Source organism: Lepisma saccharinum, chromosome 18 (assembly GCF_977018435.1).
Source record: "Lepisma saccharinum chromosome 18, izLepSacc3.1, whole genome shotgun sequence".
NCBI classification, from domain to species: Eukaryota; Metazoa; Arthropoda; class Insecta; order Zygentoma; family Lepismatidae; genus Lepisma; species Lepisma saccharinum.
Window position 1 is genome coordinate 37,120,539 of NC_139246.1, and position 21,740 is coordinate 37,142,278.

Below are 21,740 nucleotides of genomic sequence, written 5' to 3' on the forward strand. Positions count from 1 at the left end.
AATCTTATCGCTGCTACAGCTAGCAAGTTCAATGAAACTGGAAGTTGAGTAGACATTCGGGGGAAGAAAGGAATGCAGCTTGACAGGGGCGAAGTTTTCGAACTGAGATTATGTGCATGGGAAATTACAATTTGCAGCATTTTCCTGATGTGATCGAAGATAAAACGTTCTTCAGCTGCAAGTGGTAGGAAACTTTAAGCAAACGTTTCGTTACAAATCGACAGTTTGCGCGCACAACCTCGATTGCCGGTTTTTGCGTGTTTTCTACTTAATTTGATGATATTTCACTATTATTTCGCGAAATAGCGTTCATTTCGTGGAAAAGCACACATTTCACATTGCTTCGCGAGTGAAACTCATGCATATTTCATCATTGGGGGTGTAGTTACGTGCAGAATGTTTAAAATTGCCTCTTTTTTTTTCACATTTCGCGATTTCGCGCATCGCGAAAATTCAATGTCCCTACTGATAGCCTATCACCACACCACTTTACCATCATAAAATAAATTGAAGTTTTTTTTCTCGGAAATTATTGGCTAGTGCACGCTGGAACCTTGCCATACGAATATCTACCCTACCACTACAAGAAGCCACGTCACAACCTCAATTCTCGAAGCTGTAGCCTCTCCATGTAAAACGATTGCGTCGTAAATATAGTAGATTTTGCTTAAATGTTTTGTGACATTCATACCACCTTTATTTCATTTGCTACAAAGGAGCGTTTGGGTGTGTTGTTTATAAAGAGGCGGGTGGGGATTATATTTCTAATGCATATTGAACGAATTGGTCTTAACTCATAATCATGCCGTAAGAAGGAACGAACTCGTGGGGTAGTGGTTATCGCACTGGGTTGTCACTCTAATGGTCGTAGGTTCAAATCCGCACGGTGGTAAAAACTTTTCGTAAGCTTTATTCGTTCCCATTGTTACTATTTGAATTAGTCTTCTTTGAAACTAACAACTAAAGATTATACAATTAACTCTCTCACTCTTTCAAAATTGTAATATGAGGACAGTTTTCTTATTATAAGAATTGGAAATTTTAGTGGTCTCCACGCATCTAAAATCCAAAATACTAGATCGACGTTATTTTCTACTGAATTCTAAATCCACGTTATACACAGATAGGCTAATGGGGCCTGGACCTACAGTTTAAAGTGAGATACGAACCACTATGTGTCTCCACTTGTTATCCTGCACTGAACGTAAAACAAACAGCTCCCCGCCCCCATTTCTAAAACAAATTTACATTAAATATGGTATTTATAAGATAATCATAAGTGGTAATGTATCGACGTCTTGTAATCGATGTGTCCTTTTCCGAGTTCCAGTCAGGTCGCATAATTCAGATTCCAATTTAAATGTATCTCGAGTCGTGATTAGCCTATGTGTGCAAAAAGTGATGTTAAAACGAACTCTTGACCTCAATAATACAAGTTGTGTATTTTCTTTCAGCTGTGGTTCCCTCTTTTCGCGAGAAATAACGAATTAACCTAATCATTAACTCAACAAATAAAAATGCATCTCTAAATTAATTAATGAAAACTGTTATTACACCCAAACCACTATTTTATCGTAAATGTAAATGAAATGTCATCTCACGTAGTGAAAACAATGTGAAAATTGTTCTAATGAGTGATATATGATTGTCAAACACATACATGAATACATTATATTAAGCTCATGAACTATAATTGGGACAATTTAATACTAATTTGAAACGATTAAAAGCATTAAAACGACAAAGTAAACTTTTGCGCAATCTTTCTGCCGATTCGCATTATTGAAACAATATTTAACCAATGGGGACGTTATCTCATATTTGGAAATGCTGCATTGGTTGAACTTCCTGTGGACAAGACCGTGAGTCACGCCTCCTGCTCCTCAGAATCGAACTTCACTCTGATTGGAGGATCGTATATTTCACAACAGCCATGACGAAGAACAACTAGTTATGATAACCTTTTGCTTTCTATTGTGCAAGTAAGATGAGAAAGAAGAGGGCCGTGAATGTTAAATATGTTTGACAATTTGTAGGTAAGTTGTGTATGAGGGACAGAATCAAAGGCTTGGGAAATCTAAGTAAACGACATCCATGTCTTGTTTGGTACTCAGGCAATTAACCGCATTGGTAAGCAAACAAGCAAGGTTTGTGTCAAATGAAGCATGAGGAATAAAACCGTGTTGAGTGGGAGGGAGGAACGGAGTAGCATGCTCAAGGATAAGATAGGAAATTATTTTCTCGGCTATTTTTTTCATAAGAACTGACATACGTTTCTAAAAATTCAGCTAAAAAATGTTAAATGATAACATAAAAATTTATTTGCATGTAGAAAATTAAACATTGTTTACATCTGTTGAAGTCTGATATTGTCAACGAATCATATTTTGTGTATTTATACGCAGTCATCGTGCTGCAAATTCATAGATATTGTCTTGAATACAGTTTATCACGTGTTAAATTACAAATAAGAGCTTTGCTACATATTTAGTATGATTTCTTGAATAAATAAAGATAAGATATCAATAAATAATATATTTATTATGTTTACAATACGTTAATGCACAATTGCATAATGCTCTTGACTTCTATTTCACGAAATTGGCAGCATACACATATTCTAAGGCTATCATGTCTCTCGCAGTAATATGTAAGCTGAAAGTGTTAGAAAAACTGCATTTAACTTTCTGTTTGGAAGAAGAAGAATAGTTAAAACTATATCAGAAGATAAGGATAGATATAAAAATTTAGATATGTTTATGATTTTCAGGCAATGAATATTAGAAGAAATATACGGAGGAAAGTTTACAAATACGTAGAATGGAAATGTCATGATTGTGACTGGTGGACATGAATGTGAAGATGAAGAGAAGAACTAAAACAAGATGTGAGACACATGGTGAATATGGTAATACTAAGAGAACAAAGGATTTAAAGGAAGAATAACATGAAAGTTCAATATTTTAATGGGAGGATCATGTTGTTGAGGGTTTCAGGACTTAAGGGATAAAGCTCAATTTCCTACTTGATATCTCAAAGAAGAAAATCAAGATCATTGTTAATAAGGGTGTGAGGACGTAGAAGGTGAAATCATCACGAAATGAACGCTACATTAAAGAGGGATGGAAGGGATATTTATGTCGACGATTTGAGGATAGAGGAGATTAAAAGAATATCGAGGAAAGGAGGAAAGGAAGAAATGAAATGTTATCGTTATCATTTGTCACACACGAAGATGTATTATCGAAATTGAAGCGAAAATGTAAGCTGGGCCAGGGCTCGGGCATACCGTTCTACTGCTCTACCAACTGAGCTACTGAGTCAACACTGTTGTTGGCTGATTTTTCGCTGTCGCTGTCTTTACTTGTGTTGAATTGTCTGTACCTAGCACACCCTGTGGTACCAAATTGTAAGGTAATATAGAACTACACCCTGGAATATTGTAGATAGGATCGAAGTCATCGGTGTTTCAAAGGCAACAGATGTTGCAGTTGCACTGGCAGTCACAACTCCACACAGGTAAAACAGTAAAAGCAAAAAGGCAATTCCACAGGTAAAACAACGAAAGCAAAAGCTCTTGTTAAGTCAGTTGGTAGAGCAAAGGAAGGGTATGTTCGAGAGTTATTCGAATCTGCAGTTGTGGCTTAATTTTCTACGTACCATTGAAATCCTCTACTTGATGATCGTGTTTTCATAGTGACAAGGATTGGGAGAATATTGAGAAGAGGTTAATCAAAGAAAAGAAAAGCAAAGCCATTGGAGATGGTTACATCATGGGAATGTGGGGATGATAAGGGTTGTTAGACACTGAAGAACTGAAAACGAGAAAAGGAAAGATTAGCAATCTGTGTGTCATTGAGGCTGTATTACCAGTACGTGAGAGATGAAAAGTAGGAATAAATATAGGTAGAGAATGATCCACAAGCTGTGTAAGCCTATACATTCAGAGCTCAACTGGTGGTTTCGTCTTCAGAATCTGCGCTATCAGGCTCTCTGGGTTGTCCAGCTTGTCCTTGAGGCTCGACAGAGACGAGGCCAGCGACGACGGGACGCTGTTGCTGTCGACGACGTTCCCGACGAAGTACTTGAGCTGCTCAAGCGCGTTGCTCTTGGGGGAGCTCCCGATTGCGTTCTTGGTCTCCTTCCCACCCAGGGCTTTCGCGATGTCCTCCGTCTCCTCATCCTCCACGTGGCGCTGTCCCAGGAAGGCGTCGACCGCCGAAGGGTCGAAGTACTCACTCACAATCTTGTAAATGACGAAGATCGTCGGGTTGAGCATGTCCTGTGTGCCCCAGGACCACCAACCCGTGTGTACAGGGTTCATAACCTGCGAAAAAGGAGCAACACAAGACTTAATGTCGGATTAAAAATTATAGATACTCGAGTTTCGACTCCAATAAAAAAAGAGTAACCAGCAGATCTATATATAAAAGGAGTTAAATCAAAATTTAGCTTATTCAATTCTACGTTAATCTATGCCAACCAATTTCTTTTTCGAGTAAGTCTTATACATATTCTTATCGTCGTGGGAACAAAAGAATGCCTCTTATTCAGTTTTTCAAACGATCGCCCTCTTTAAAATTCTATAAAAACTGGTGGCGCGAGAGCAATGAAATTTTAGTATGATTTCAAACACAAATCTTAATTCTCAGATTTTCAAAATTTGTCACAAAAAAACTGTTCTCATCAATTTTACGAAACAACTTTTTCTTGGTATTGGATAGTCCTACAAATACAATATTGCTCTTGTTTTAAATCTCTTTACATATGTTTTTAAAATCCATTATCATTGTGAATTCACATTGAGAAACCGATTTTAAACAGATTTTTATTCAACGGAGTAAGGATGTACGTGAAACGTGTCAACACCACGCACAGTGATGTCCGTTGAACCGTCGGAACTCCGGGCTGTCACTGTGAGTGTCACTAGCGGTGTTGGAGTTCAAACTCGAGTATCCATAATATTTAATCCGACAGTAGATATCAGTGGATCGATCACCACTGACGTTAGCGGGGAGGGGCGGGGGGTGGAAGGGTCGGGTCTTGGGGTTAGCTGAAGGTATGCTCCTATGGTTTAACTTGATGAAAATAAGTAAGCTGGGGAACAGAATTGTGAAAATTTTGCTACCTGGGAGGGATACCATCCCTCCACACCCCCATTCACATCTAGCACTGCTGACGCCAGAAATATAGAGATATTTAGCGAATGTAAAGTTTTACGTTGACGTCCTCCACGTAATAAATACTACATATACTGCACATGTGTTTTCAACAACACATATTTCCTTGAGACTATAGCTCTTTTCAGTTCTTACGGCGGGCGCTCTAGAAGATGGCAGGGGAAGTGGGGAGCGGGGATTACGCAACAGACCAACCAGACGACAGCAGTGGCGCCGAGAGACACAACGCGACCGGAAAAAGTACTACGTGAAACTCGTTCTACTGGCGGCTACGTTTCTTATCGTGCTGGATTGGTCGCTTCCCCGCTTTCAACTTCCCCTGCCAACTTCTAGAGCGCCCGCCGTAAGAACTGAAAAGAGCTATAATAAATATGCATTTTAAAATATATTTTACATTTAAATGATTTTCAAACATATACTTATTTATGCATAACAATTAAAATATTGGACCTAGGGACAGATTAAAACACGTGAATGAAGAAGATTCAGCAATACTACGCTGCATAATTTATACTCATCTCCCATAATATTATTGGAATCATTAAAACAAGAAGACTTCAATTTTTTTACAGAAAACTTTGATATTGTGTAACAAAACGTTATAGATGTGCTACACTTGGGGCAGTGCTGTGCCCAGAACTGTCGTAGGAGGGTTGAGCCTTCTTTTATAGTTACCCATATATTTGCCACATTTTCTCGCATCTCGCTTGACCACAACCAACCTCCTTATGGGCATTGATTGCCGATGGGGGATGGATTAGTCCCTGATAGTGATATAAATTAAAATTTGATTGATTTGAGGTGGGTATTTTTCCAGAATTCCCCTACATGCAGTGGCTCTGGGATATGGGTACCTGTAGTAACTCCGAAGTGGAGTTTATCGCAACGGTAGAGTGTTGCTGATCAGATCACTTCCACTAATGGCCTAGGTTCTGATTGCTTGGGTCTCTACATCCACACCCCCACCCGCATATATTTTCATGGCATGATAGTACATCGTACAAGGGGTAGCTATTTTATCTTTACCTTGAGCGACTAATAGTTCTTGTAGCAGACACGAAAAAATGACGTTTCCGTGTAAAATGTCGAGACCAGATGAAACTGACACAGTCGGCTACACAGAACACTCAAATTGGTGATAGACTTCCTCCGAAAGAAAGAAGAAATTTCTGCCACATCCCCCCCCCTTACGATAATAGTAACTAGACCTCGGATTTCTATGTAATATCAAAGTACAAAATATGTACATAAATATGTAATAATAATTGAGAAAATATGTACATAAATATGTATTATCAAAAGGATATGTAGCTAAATATATAGTATCAAAAAATATGTAATATTAATAATAATCGAGTATCCGAGCAATTGTAAGAATTCTCCTAGATATTTATTTTATTTTATAATATACAACATAATTTTAAGGATGTAAGTTGTTCAAATTAAAATTTGTATTGAATTTGTAAACTCAAAAGAGCACAGCAACGTGTACAGACTTAAAAAAAACTGATTTTCTCAACTATTAGTTTCTTTTCAGATCAGGAATTATTGTAGAATATGTAAATATGAGGGCAGATTCAAGAAGAATTAATGCATACAGGACTTACATATGCTTTGTTACAGAGTGAACCACTAGGTTCTTTTCCATGTTCTTGGAAGCTCAGAAAGGGGGGGGGGGGACTCCAGCATCTTTCGATAAGTAGCAGTGGTTTTTTTTTTTCAGCCTGTCTTTCGACTTGGCAGTCAATTTTAAGTGATCGTAAGCACTATGCATTTCATTGATTAGAAAATATGACAACATGAGCTACAAATTTTCTTCATCCTGTTTCAAGGATCGAAAATTGAGGAAAGAGGAAAATATACCGAAATATCTTGTTTTATGTAAAGTAAATCAGCAAATCTGTAAAATATGTAACATCCTGGGAAATATGTAAAAATATGTAACATAAATCTTATGCAAAATTATATCAGTTGTATAATTCGTTGACATTTTCCTGTTCAAGGTATGTACCTAGAAAGGAATAGAATATGCAATTTCATACAAATCCGGGATCTAATAATAAATAATAAACCGTGGCGCAATAATGGCTAGAGGTTTGAGATCATTGAAGGAGTTACAGAGTGTGTGGCTGTCTTCTACATTCACGAATAACCAGTATTTATTTTGTCTATTGTACATATGTTCATAAAATTTTCAGGGAGTCATTGAGAATAACATTGTATCAATGAAAAATTTTGAAAGTTGGTCATTTCGATTCATTTTCATTATGTAGGAATATTTATTTAAAATTTCTTGTGTTAAAAAGTTGCAATTGAGTTTGTATCGGATGCTTTAAGGTGAATTAAATACCCCTGCTCTTTTATTCCATGCAACTTCAGTTACAACATTATCGAAACCCAGTTGAACGTTGAGGACTTTAAATTTAATTTAAAAACTGTGTAGAAGTCTGCTCATACTTCAAGTTTAGTTTGGATTATGTATTCAGTGTATAGTATACTTGCAAGTAACATGTGGTCAGTACGATGAACCCCCAGTCGTTGTTGTTGGTTTCCATGACCGGGTACGCTACTCATTCGTAGCTCCAGAATTTCCTCACGATGGCGGGTAGCAATACACAGGCCGAAATCCAGGAGAAAAGTTGTTACGTGAGACTCAAAACTGAGCGCGTCCAGAGCCCAAAGCATGACAACCGCACGACCACTGCCCTTTCATTTATGCAGTATAGGATAGCATTTCAATAATATGGTGCCTCACCTGCGACAACGCAACAATTGTAATCAGGCCTGCTCCTTCTAATGACGTCATGGCTTCGTTTCCCAATTCTTGTACCTGGTGTGAGATAAGAGAATCATTACAGGAAGCATTAAATACATAAGTTAAAATCAATGTGCGAATTAACGGGGGGGGGGGATGCAGGGGATTTCCACCCCACAAAACATTTTATCCCTGCCAGGGATGTTTTTATCCCCCTCAAAGAAATTGGAATTGAAAGGATACAAATAATAGAAAACTCAATATGCTGACCAAGGCAGAATTTATTTTATTTTAAAACATGAAACTAAACGTTTCGCTTCAACCTTCTATAGGTCTTTTCTACTCTTACGGCGATCAGCCCTCGTTCTGGCAAGGGAAGTTGGGAGAGGGGATTACGCCGGAGACCAACCAGACAGCAGTGGCGCCGAGAGACACGACACGGCAAGAAGAAGTACTACGTGAACCTCGTTCTACTCACTGCTGCGTTTCTTATCGTGCTGGATTGGTTGCTTCCCCGCTCCCCACTTTCCTTGCCAGAATTATGACCGGCCGCCGTAACAGTAGAAAAGACCTTTAGCAAGGTCTTCTTCAGGCTCTGTACCAAATACAAGTGATATAAGGTACAAAACAGGAAGATACGACAAAAGACACTCCCCTCCAGACACAAAATTTTTAGAAAGTTCTTTATCTGGAACATTATTTTCCATGTGTTCCAGCAGGTGGTCTTCTCCTGTCAACTATTGTTTCACCTGACAGGCAATTTAGATAAACATTTCCTTTCATCTGGAACGTGGTTGGACTCCTTATCTCACGCTCTTTTTCCTTATCATTTCTTTCTTCATTCCTCTTCCTTCTTTTCTCCTCCTTCGTTCTTGTATTTTCCACTCTTTCTAACACCTTCTTTGTTTATCTTCAGTCCCCCATTCCAGTTTATTTGTCTTCTTCCCATTCTTCTCTATTTCCTTGGCCTTCTTCTAACAATTTTGTGTCTAGAGGGGAGTGATTTTTGTGTACATATATATCTTCCTGTTTTGTACCTTATATCATTGTATTTGGTAAAGAGTCTGAAGAAGACCTTTCCAGAAGGTTGAAACGTAACCTTCAGTTTTATGTTTTAAAATAAAATAAATTCTGCCTTGGTCAGCATATTGAGTTTTTGGTTATCATGGAATCAAGGCTTAATGGTGTTATCAGTATAACTGAGAAATAGTTCGTGCCCAGCACATCGCGCTACGACGCCAGTGGTTCAAATGGCAGAAAAGCGAAGTAAAATAAAACAAAATCAATCAATCATTCGTGTCCATTTATGATACAGTCATAAAAGATTCCATACAGAAAAGTATGCAGCCTTGTGGATTACAGAAGACACCATTTTTCAACTGAACAGCCTAATGTATTAGTGTTCACTAGAAAGTTGCATAGGTAGCTTTAATGGATATTAAGTTTGAACGTTCTATCTAAATAGTAGGCTCTAGTCTGAATTTGTATACAACGTGAAAGTATTTTCAATTCAATTTGAATTTTATGATTTGTAAAGTAATAATAGTAATAAAGCAATAATATTATTATAATAGCAATAATAATAATGATAACAACAACAATGTAATATTTGAAATCTTACTACTCCCTCACGAGATAAAATTCTACAGGCGGCCTTGGAGTAAGTATCCTGCCCAAACCAAAAGTTTAATACTCACAGTGGTTAATATTAAACCCAATACAGCCTATACAATACATACGAAGTCTGAAGAATCTAACCGACATCTCTGAGGAAGTGAATGTTTTTTTTAGAATGGTACCAAGATTGACCCCCAGCCATGGGCGTATATGTAGTTCACGTAAGGGGGGAGGGCCAACTTTTGATACGATTAGGTTGCAATATTTCATAAGTGGAAGTCCGGAACACTGCTGACCGGAAGCTTGTTGGGGAGCGGGGGGGGGGGGGAGGGGGAAAGAATGCTGGACCAGACGAAGTTCTGTGTATGTACATATCCATTTTCTTAAGAAGAAACAGAAATCCACTTCGATGTATATCATTAATTTTGCAATTCCTTTTCGGTGCCAAAATGAACTAAGCTGTTATCTCAGAATGTCGAAACTTTATTTGAGGACTGAGCAGTGCGGGCACCCAAGCACTGACTGTTTACAGTAAACAGATTACTATGCAATGGAACAGAATTGCAACTGAAATTCAGTGCTGCTAGCAGACGACGGTGCTATCTTGAAGTCCAATATCTTTGCAGCATCTTCTTGTAACTAGATAATTCTTGTATTATCGAGAGGGAGAGGTTCAATGTACAGTTACCATATATTGTTTAGTAAAATGAGCATTTTAATATTACGTTTTTAAATATAAATAATGTTGAGGAAAGTATAGTCTTAATAATTTCTTCTTTCCCTCCCGATTCCAGGACATTTGAGCATACCGAAAAAACTATTCGGGACACAAGGACAATGATATCCGGGACGTATAGCAGGGCTAGGTTTGATCAGGCTATCAAAATCTAATCTATCAACCAGGGCATCCAACATTTTGACACACTGTTCCAATGAATGAGGGATAGCCATTTCACATTTTTGGAATAAGTTGTTGCAATTTTGCAATGTCTTGACTGTGTTCAGAGAAACGTGAGTTCAATTCTACTACAAAATGGTTAGAAGAATGGACGATAATGATATACTTTGTAATATTATTTTGTGCTCTCAGGTAGGGCATTGTTCCTCCTCTTTGACTGCTGGGTGTTCTAGGTCTCTTCATTTCTTCATCACAGTCTCTTTCTACTTTCTCTGCTTTGGAATACATTTCATTAAAGTTCTAGAACTCTCTCTTAGTTTTCTTTTAAATATCTATATTAGAATACTGACATGTTCACAGTACTGAACAGTTCACATTTTGAGGTGCCAAACATAATCTTGCACTGCATGAGAACAATTTGGTTAGAACAAGTGGAGATATTTCAAACTCCCCACAGGTTACGCAGTGAAGAAAATGAAGAACTTGCTGAAATATTTCTCTTCTACTAGTAAATTGTAAAGTTAAATTTGCTACAATTAGTGAATACAATTCCACAAGTCATGCTACTTAGTATTGATGCTTGTCGGTCCATATTGCGTCAAACAACTTGAAAATGTTTGATAGTGTTTTCCTGGTTTTCTTGCACTGTTTTTGTAAAACCAAATTACTTTAAAAAGACTCAAGGAACTGAATTGACAGTCCCAATGCAGTTTCTTATCGCACAAATTCCGAAACTATCAGGAAATTTCAGACATTTGGTCTGCAGTCCCATCTGGTGTGTGAAATTACGTTTCCCACCTGTATCCCGTCCTATACGTTCTTAATTCAGGAGAATAAAATATGTCCGAAGAAATGTTTATGAACAAGCGGATAGAAGAGGTAAGCTGGTAATTTTACTTAACCAAAAGGGGAGGGATTGGACCCGCTGAACCCACCTTAAATACGCCCACGCCTTCAGCACTTAAACGTGACACTATATCAAGAACCAACAAGTTATTTGATGTAACAGGAAGTGTTTCAGAAGTTAAAAAATCAGGTAGGCTACGAACAGTTAGAACGAAAGGCAATGAAGATTGTGTTAGAGAAGAGTTGGCAAATCCCTGAAATAATGAACTCATTTTTTAAACACGATGTTCTTCTCTTAAAAAAGGTGTGGGATATTAACTGGCTAGAAAATAAGTTGCCGTTCCTTAAAGAGAAAACGTACCTTTCAGATGATCGATTTTTTAAATGTGTAATCTTTCTTAGGGACCTACGCGATGATTATGTTAACATCGAGTTAATAGCATAGAATGAAGGCTAGAACTCACCTTTCGCTGGCTCCACTACTAATGTCCATATTGCTTTTTTTCTGTCCAAATCTTTAGATTATTGTAGAACCGTTACCTCGTGGAATGCTGTTCCATGTTCATCAGGACAGCAGTACCGACCTAGAACGCAAATTATGTATTGAACGACACGTAACGTGTGCGTCCCACTTTTTCACGATAAAGGAACGTTGTGTTGTAAATCGCCTTTTGAGAGTAACCCATTTTTCCTGCTGCAAGCCCTACTTTTGTTTTGGTCGAGATAAGTTTGCTATTGCTTCTTTAGATAAAATGACTGCCACGCGAATGCTGTGGGCTCAATTTCCGGTGTGGGTAACAGTGGCGCAACCACGGAAGGGGGGCATGCCCCCTAAACTTAATCGGAAATCAATTCTAAGGGGGAAAGGGGGGCAAACATTGAAGTAAAAAAAAGCAAGACTATCAGAATCTAAGAGTAGCAGGACTTTGAATACATACGCAAATTAGTGTTAACATGTTTCATATGCATTTTCTGATTTTATGTCGCTCCATGTTGCATATGTGTAATATGCTATACATGAAAGTTACACATGTCATGAGTAAAACAATAATTGAAGGGCTCGGGTGTAAAACATGGCAAGTGACATCTTTGTCATTTTTTAATTACAAAGTAAAATGTGTCATCCTACATTATTATTATCATTATTGTAACGTTTATCCTCCAGACAAAAATTCGTAGTTGCACCTCTCGTGGGAAATTCGATACAGGACACTAACTTTTCGATACCTGCTGGCAATATTCCCCGAGGTTTATCATTAGTGCTTTGGGGGGGGGGGAGTTAAATGAGAACGAAGCGTGGTGTTTATCACACCTCCTGTATTGTGGCTCGGAATACGAATATGTGGAACCTACCTTCACCGCCTCATGATACACAGTTCATTGCAGAGAGCACAGTCACACCTTGTTTGTTTCGATTGTAAAACCCAGCCTCCTAGATGTGATGCTAATTGCTACGAACCAAAACTCCTGCGTTCAAGCTTTACGGGGGCTGATGGGATACAGCCCCCGTCCGAAATTTAACGAAAATCAACATTTTTAAATAAATGCATTGAAGAACTCGTGGCAAATGTCAACCAGCCCTAAAAATCAGCTCCGATTACCATTTTTGAGAGTGGAAAATTATATAAATATGAAATATCTTCTTGAGTGTGTGCAGCCCCCTAAAAAGCAGTTTGTTTGCATTTCCCTCTGGGACTTGCGCCATGTTGGACGCTTTACCATAAAGTTGGAAGTTATGGACACAGTAACAATTGTTTTTTAATACAGATCCTTTAATGCAGTTCACATATTATATACAGGGTGGTCCAAAAGTGCGGAACGGGCCTAATAAAACCGAAATGCATGCGGTTATTGAAATTTTATATGTGTACATGTAGTTTGGGGATGGGGGAAAAGCTAACGAACCGCTTTTGAAATATGTTCGCCATCTTGAAAGCCGTCATCTTGGATCGATATCACTTTTTAAAATGGGAACCTAGGCATGTGATGCATGAAATTACACTGGAAAAGCTCACAAACACGATAGTACCATTCATTTTTGCAAAATATTATTCATGTTCATTCTACAGGGTGTTAAAGAAGTGTTTTCAACGGTTTCTCTCATTGTTGCAGGTGCACTAAGAAATGGAGCTCACACAAGCAAAACGTGTGGAAATAATCCTGATGTGTGGGGATATAAGCTCGAAAGTAATCGCAGATGAATTCAATCAGCGCCATCCAGAACGAGCTCCCATTGTTGACAGCATTGTGAAGAAACTGATCGCTAAGTTCAGAGAGACTGGATCTGTTGCAAACAGGCCTAAATCAGGTAGGCCTAAGGTAGCCACAGATGAAGCTACATCAACAGCTGTGTTTGTGGCAGTTACGTTGAGTGCCCGTAGTCATGATGCTGTTACTGGAGTGAGTCGTGCTTCCATTATGAGGATTCTGAAGAGGCACAAATAGCATCCACACAAGATTCAGTTGCTTCAACACCTGAGTGAGGTCGATCCTGACCGTAGGGTTGAATTTGCAGAAGAAATGTCCCGTAAGGTGTTAAAAGACTCTATCTTCCTTCACAAGCTGTTGCTCAATGATGAAGCAAACTTTTATCTCAATGCGAAGGTGAACAGACAAAACATGAGATACTAGTCTGAATCGAATCCTCATTGGGTGGATACATCTGGGACAGTCCTCCGTTCAAAAGTGATGGTATGGGGAACCCCTGTGACATGACCTTTCTTCATTGACGGTACCATCAATGCCGAAGATTATTTGAACTTACTGAAGACACAAGTATTTCCATCTCTCATGATCGACGGTGGCAGTTTCCCTGAGTTCTTTCAACATGACGGCTCTTCCCCGTATTTTGGTCACAATGTCAGGGATTATCTGAACATCCAGTTTCCCAATCGGCTGATAGGTCGCAGGGAGCCTGTGGTATAGTCACCACGCTCGCCGGACCTAACGCCTTCGATTTTTATATGTAAGGCCACGTGCAATCACTGGTCTATTCCGTAAAAATTCGTGATATGGAACATTTGAAAGACATAATTGTCGAGTGCTATGCAAGCATCACACCCGACATCTTATCGAAAGTCCATCAGGAATGGATGAATCGACTCAATATGACACTGGCCAACAATGGTGAACATGGTGAGCATATCCTCTAACATCCTGCAACAATGAGAGAAACAGTTGAAAACACTTCTTTAACACCCTGTAGCATGAACATGAATAAAGTTTTGTAAAAATTAATGCTACCATCGTGTTTGTGAGCTTTGTCCAGTGTAATTTCATGTGTCACGTGCATAGGTTCCCATTTTAAAAAAAGTGATCTCGATCCAAGATGACGGCTTTCAAGATGGCGACCATATTTCAAAAGCGGTTCTGTAGCTTTTCCACCATCCCGAAACTACATGTACACATATTAAATTTCCATAACCGCATGCATTCCGGTTTTACTCGGCCCGTTCCGCACTTTTGGACCACCCTGTACAATAATGGTAACACGTTTGCACACACAGATGAATCACACAAATGACTAAATCTGAATAGGATGAAAAAATGAAATGTCTTTCTCGCTGTTGTGAGTCGACATGCACCATGCCGCTATGAAGTCACACTCCCAGAATTCCGTTTTCTAAAGAGGAAGTTCTCAGCGGGAGTAAAATAAAAACAAATGAGGAGCGGAAAGCAAAATTACTTACAATCTCCAATACAGCTATATGTTTTCGAAATTTACAATTTCAGCCCCTCCAGAGACGAAAAATCCTGCATACGCCAGTGGACATGGATATCTTCCTGACGGAGTGTGCCTTCAATAAAACAGATCATATAGATCGAGTCCTGATATGTAGATAGAGATAATTATTATCGAGATTAACTGGGAAAAGAATCTGTGCTTGCTAGAAACCTGAAGGGATACTATTAACGAGAGACACTGGCGTACGCAGGAGGGAAACTGATGGGGCTAGAGCCCTCCAGAAATTTTGAAAAAAATCGACATTTTCAAATGTAAGCAGTGAAGAACTTGTGAGAAGCGAAAGTGGTAAATGCAAATTCTTCTTAAAATTACTCCGAATGCAACTTTTCGCTTTTAACAACTATTTAAACAAAGGTTAAAAACAGAATTACAATATATTTTATAGTTTATCCCACTCCAACTATGTAATATATACTTTTGTAATTCTAGACCCCTCCGAAAAAAAAATCCTGCGTACGCTAGTGAGTAAGGATGTCACTGGATGACATTCCCCATCTGTTCCAATGTTACCATTTCTAAATCAGCCTCTGATAACCCAAGGCTTTAAGAACTACTACGTTCTGTGTTTCTAAAAATGTTCCCAACACTGCAAACGAAATTTCCTCCCCCTGTACTGTTATAAATTATTTCATATTATTCAACACCAATTTTCAGCACTATAACCGAAGTTGGGAAAATGGTAATTATACTAAACCATGTCAAATAATTGTAAAATCGCTGGAAATTTCTGGAAGTTACATTAACTCAAAATTGTAAAGTTTTAATAAGATTGGTCTAAGACTTTAAATGTTCTACTAAATACATATATTAAATTACTTCTTCAATTCCAACGCTGCATATCGTTACGTCAGTGTTGATACGTGAGCCTTTCCAAGACATCTCTAAGATGCTCCCGTAGGGTTGAAAATGTTAGTATTTAGTTTTCTCCAAAAATTTGAATATGAAATTAGCCGTTTCGGGCAACGCCACATCCCGCTATATTAAATGTAATTTCTTTGTGGTCACTTCGAACTGGCATTCCTATGTTCCGTTCGTGGTAAAGAGAACATACGTGTTCGAAGATAGCTCGCTTAGAGGTACAGCGCTTGGTCTGTACCCCTTGTATTTTCCATCGTTATTGCAAGCTTATGTCGTCGGATTAACACTAGCTTACCCGAAGGGCGGACAGTCAGGCTCACCTCCTCTATTTTTTCGATTTTTCAACTTTATAAATTGTTATATAAAATTGAAAATAAATTACATTGTTCCCTGGAGTGTTCCGCCTACCCGATAGCGCAGTGGTAGCGTAGTCGTCTTGTAATCAAGAGGTCCCGGGTTCGATACCCGGTGGAGACACATAGTGATTCGGATCCCATTTAAACTGTAGGTCCAGTCCCGATTTACCTTACTGTGCATAAAGCGGACTTAAAACACGAAATCAATCAATCAATCAATCAACCTAGAGTGTTCCCAATATTTGTGTATTACTTTTGTTCATAAAAACTTAAATGTAATGTAAATAGGGGCAAAATGCACTAGGCTTATAAGGCGCCATCTTTAAATGAGTGTCATACAAGACACTCATGCCAGTCAGAGTGTACAATTGTTTGGTAATGATGGTAATTTTTGTAATTATTATAATTAATGAACAACTGCACATCTATAAACAACAAAGCTTTCATGAAAAGTTATTATATTCTTGTAAGTTTAGTGACTGTTAATATACAGTGCGGCACTCATGCAATAATTGGTTATTATTTGTGATTGTTGATGGCAATTTTTGTAATTATTATAATTACTAAATAACTGCACATGTGTAATCAACAGAGGAAATCGTGATTCAATAACAAAATGTTTTCCAGAATTTTAATGATAAAAAAGATGGGTCTGTCTGTTCCACATCAGGTAAGTTAGGGTTAAGCATTTTTGAAGAGGAAGTGCCAAGACTGTCCCCCTACTAATTCGCAATAACTTGTTTTCATTTGTTCCGTACTCTTCCTAACAAGACAAACACGCGCTTTGAAGATCGGATTTACGTTAATAGGACGATTAGTACAGCGAAAATGACAAACAGTCATAACAGATAAAGTTTATCTGGAACATGTCATTCTATATATCCAAAACATGTAAAAACAACATTTGGTATCTTATGTCAAACCATAACTAGAACAGTATTTCGCCATTTGTCACTTTGGGTACTTTTCTGAAGATAGCGAAGAATATCCTTCGCTGGAAGTATATAAAGCTTCCTAAGAAATGACGTAAATCATTGTCCAAGTGCAGTAGGCAGTGAAAGAAATATATTATTTCAGTACATTGTCTATTGCTTTGAAGATAGGTCACAGAGAGAGGTAACTCTATTATTATTATTTAGTTTTTGTAGTAGTCTTACAATTAAGCTAACATATTTTTTACACCATTTCATGAATTTCGGGGTGTTCAGAGTGGGACTGACAGTTTTTTAAAGTGTGGTATTTTAATATGGTAAGGAGTAGCTTGAAAAAAAATCATACATTTTAAAGGCAAACTCATCAAGATTTATTGGAAGCAGTCACAGCTCAGTATAGCTCTACATGAGTTCCGTTTGGTGAACGGAGAATGTCCAGCCTGTATTCAATCTCCCTTCACCTGTTCTGTAGCATCTGAGGGCTTACGGAAGCAAGAGCTTACCGATTACAGTCCTGCAGTTCTTGTAGATCATCTATCTTTTCTCCAGAATACACAATGTCCTTGATGTACCCCAAAAGATGCACTTAGATTAACTGCCACGTTTCCTCAGGCACGTCTGACACTCGGGATTTGTTTCACACACTCTCTGTAGATGAAAATTGTTCCTTCCATTCTTCCTGGTGTTACCTCATGGATGATTCTTCTTGTGGAACGCATGGCTCTTTTTGTCTCTGCATACCACACACATTGTGCTTCTTCCTGGACCGACGCAATTTTTGTTTGAGCGACACTAGCGCCGCCCGCTGGTTGTACATGTATTAAAATTTGCTGAACTAAACTCAGAAATGTATGATTGCTTTCGCAATGCTTTGTTAACAAAAAGCTCAGTTTGTTGAAATGTAATAACTAGTTAAACACTGACAGTTACAATCCGGACACCCTGTACATTTTAACAGACACGATATGATACACCCCAACACATTTAAGAATATCGTGAAGGTATGTGGTGATGTAGCGGTAGTAGTACACATATTAATAATCTAGGCCACTTGTGGAGATCAACGATCCATAGACGTTTACCACCTCTCCCATTCCCAAGAGTTGCCCATCAGGTACCTATTTATTAACCCTGAAGTGCCCAGACTGTTAAATCAGTATTAACCACAACACCCATAGTGTTTTCAGGGTAAAATTCGAAATCCTGTACAGCTTAAGAGAAACATTTTTTAAATTGAAAACTTAAAAATTAAAAATCACACCTTTTCTAGTTATTTGTTAATTACAGATCAGACTATAAGTGCATGCTCATAAGTGGTAATTACTTGTATGTATAAGTAATTATAGGAAGAATAGGAAAAGAACCTTTTTTTAAGTAAAGATGTTCACGCACAGTTCAAAAGTCTCTTCGCTCCGAGAATAGTATTCAACACACCTTTCCTAGCTGACGACAACTCTAGGTAAACTCTGAGATGATTGTGTAAATGTTGAGAGGTATCTTCACGTGTCTGAATCATACGATGTGTTCCGTTACAGAAATCTTGAAGATGACTCCAGTCGAAACGTTGCTCTTCATGGCTCTAGTGTTGGTTATGATGGTAAGATATATTCTATCAGATCGTGCACAAATCTCAACTTTTAGGGCCTGGCTTTCAATTTCTTGTAACATACACCTCACTACTTCCAGTTCCAAGGATCTTAGTTTAAGAGATTTCATTGGATTCCATTGCACGCTCTCCTGCACTGCATTCACTATCACATCACTCGTTCTTGGCCTCCAATTACGTGGCAAATCTGCTACACTTCCCGCAGCCTTAAACTTTTCGTACCATCCCTGGATACTTGTCTCCGCTGGAGGTGTTTTTCCAAACGTTGTTTTCAATCTTCTCCGCAACAAAACACAAGATTTTAACTCAGCAAGCCATAACACGCACTGAGCTCTTTCCTACATCGACGACATCTTGGAATCACGTGATCGCGTGATCACCTGCACACACGTAATTCATCTGTGTGGACAGAACAAATTTTTAAATTTTTATATGTGTAAAAAAAAAATTGTAGTAATAAACCTATTACTTTAAAGTTTTAGCATATTCGAGTCCTGCAGGACTTTCAAAACACACGGTATATGTAATCGAACTGTATGCCAAGAACGTTTCATTTGCTGCTCAATAGTTCCCGGAAAATGTTTCAGCTAGATACATCCATCGTAGACCTTCCCGAAATATAAAATCGATTTTAATTTAAATAACGATTTCCTTTCCTCATTTGATTCCTATTCACGTTGATTTCGTCAAAACATTTAAGACAAATGCATATAATTGAGGTACAGTATAGATTTGTAACAATTTTAACGGATAATATTACATTTTCAGCAGGTTTTAATGAAATTTGTACAACTTTTTGTAAAAAAATTAAAGGTTCTCATTATTTTTACTGTGAAAGAAAATTCATGTTACACGATATGTTTACAACCCTGTGTAAAACCAGACCTTATCTCCTCACAACCAAGAGGCCTATTGTGTGTTACCACGAAGGATATGTCCTCTTAAGAGCTGGCAACATCGAAGGGACATGTGGTGGCCAGACGTCTCTTCACGCCTTGCCAGAACTGTGAAGACGGAAAGTCCGACATTCTATAAGTCTATAAGTCATTATTCAGAACTATAATCAATAGACTGCCCAATTTATTTCTCCAGAAAATGAGGTATGACAACAATGTCATATATGACAGCCAGGCGCGTATATTCTAGGCTAGCTGGGCTATCTCCGAAGACCAGAATAAATACAGGAAATAATTGACTAGCAAATGTGACTGATGATCACAAATAACAACCTCGGGGGAAAACGATAGTTTATGGGCCCCTTTACTTTAGACCATCACCAGGCTTCATCCTGAAGATTCTTTCTTCCAAACACCACTTGATGCGGCGGGGCTTACGTTCGCTGAAGACTCCTGTCTTTATTCTTCCCAGCGGTAGAACCTCACAGCGATTCTAATTGTACAAAACTCACTAACCGGCATGGGATTCTTCCCAGAAAATGGAAATTTTGATACGGAAATAGAAAACTCAGACAGAAGAAGATGTCGGAAATTATTTTTTCACTGAAACCTTACTGTTCTCTAGCCCATAAATAACACCGTCTTTCTTTAAATCAGTAAAATTCAAAGCAAGCACAACAATACCACTCCAATTGATGAACATTAAACGATAAACAAACTCCTAACACCGCAGTGTTGCCATACCAAACACAAACCGTACGAATTTATGCATCAACCCAATATTTTTTATCACAATGTCACATCACATCAAAATCCAAGACATTGAACGAAAAAGAGCCTCCCATTTGAACATTATGATATGAAGAGTAGCCTAGGTTTTGAACCCAGCGTTTTTCTTTTCTCTCATAAATAATTTTATTTAGGAATACCATCTGACCGAGGCGAAAAATATTCACATGCGTATATGGCTACATATGCGTAAATGTATATTTTGAAGTGACACAGTTTCGGATCTGACTTGGGTGTTTTTTTATTATTAATTTCATCACATCATCAATCATTCTCACATTGATGATTAGCGAAGAGTGGTAGATAAGCGAATAAAAATAAGCCAAATCAATAAATCAAATGTATATTTTGGGTCCTCCAGATGGCGTAGTGGTAACGTCTTAGCCTTATTGGATACCCTGTGGAGGAACATTACACAGTGTTAATAGATGCCAGTGATCTTAATGAAAATGACAACAGAACAGGAAATTAGAAGTGAAGTCATCGGCTCAAATAAATACCAAGTAATGAATGGCTCGATTGTTTGATTTTGTGTTTTAAGTCCACTTTATGCACAGTAAGGCTATCGGTATTGGACCTGCAGTTTAAAGTGGGTTCCGAAACTCCATGAGCCTCCACCGGGTATCGAACTAGGGAACCCTTAATTACAAGGTGACGACGTTACCATCGGGGGGCTCTGCAGTGGATGGATATGAAGATTTCTACATATAAAAATTCTCCGTCGAGCGAGAATCTTGGTCGTTTTTAGAAATATTTGCTACTTCCATAAGAATTACCGGTGATCCTATAGTTATTTACCTTCAATTGAGTGCCTAGATACATCATCTACCTTGTATGTCCTCATCCCTAAATCAATCACCACCCCTTGTAAATAAAATAATACAAAAATGAGGACCATAATACAGTTTAAATCGATCACTGTTACAAATCGAAACAAAGGTACAATTTCCTGTGTGTCTGGCGTTGAAACTTCATTGCAACTAGATAATCCTCTCTGTTGCTATACATTTGAAATGTTAGTTAAGAAATGTTTTCTTTTTTTTCTGATAAATTATTTTATTCGTGTTCTAGGTTTTCACTCAAGCCCAAGAGACAGGACAAGGAGGAGGAGGTTTGGCGGGCTTTTCGGGAAACATGGCGTCTGCAAATTCTGTAAATAAAAACGTAAACAACGTGAATGCAGGAAAGTGAAATCAATTTTGTGACAGGTAGAATTCATGTTTGTTTATTTGTTTTAATGATGGCTAGGAACGCGCTTCTTT

General features: G+C 38.2%; 1 protein-coding gene across 1 annotated transcript; it reads right to left on the reverse strand.

Annotated features, from left to right (window-relative positions):
- Positions 1–2,336: 2,336 nt before the first annotated feature.
- On the reverse strand, positions 2,337–11,837 carry LOC146001979 (uncharacterized). Its single transcript, XM_083139695.1, has 3 exons — positions 11,761–11,837; positions 7,936–8,010; positions 2,337–4,327 (listed from the first exon to the last, which is right to left on the reverse strand). The coding sequence occupies exons 2-3, from the start codon at positions 7,984–7,986 to the stop codon at positions 3,944–3,946; spliced, it is 435 nt and encodes a 144-aa protein (XP_082995821.1). The 5' UTR covers positions 7,987–8,010; positions 11,761–11,837; the 3' UTR covers positions 2,337–3,943.
- Between the last annotated feature and the right edge of the window lie 9,903 nt (positions 11,838–21,740).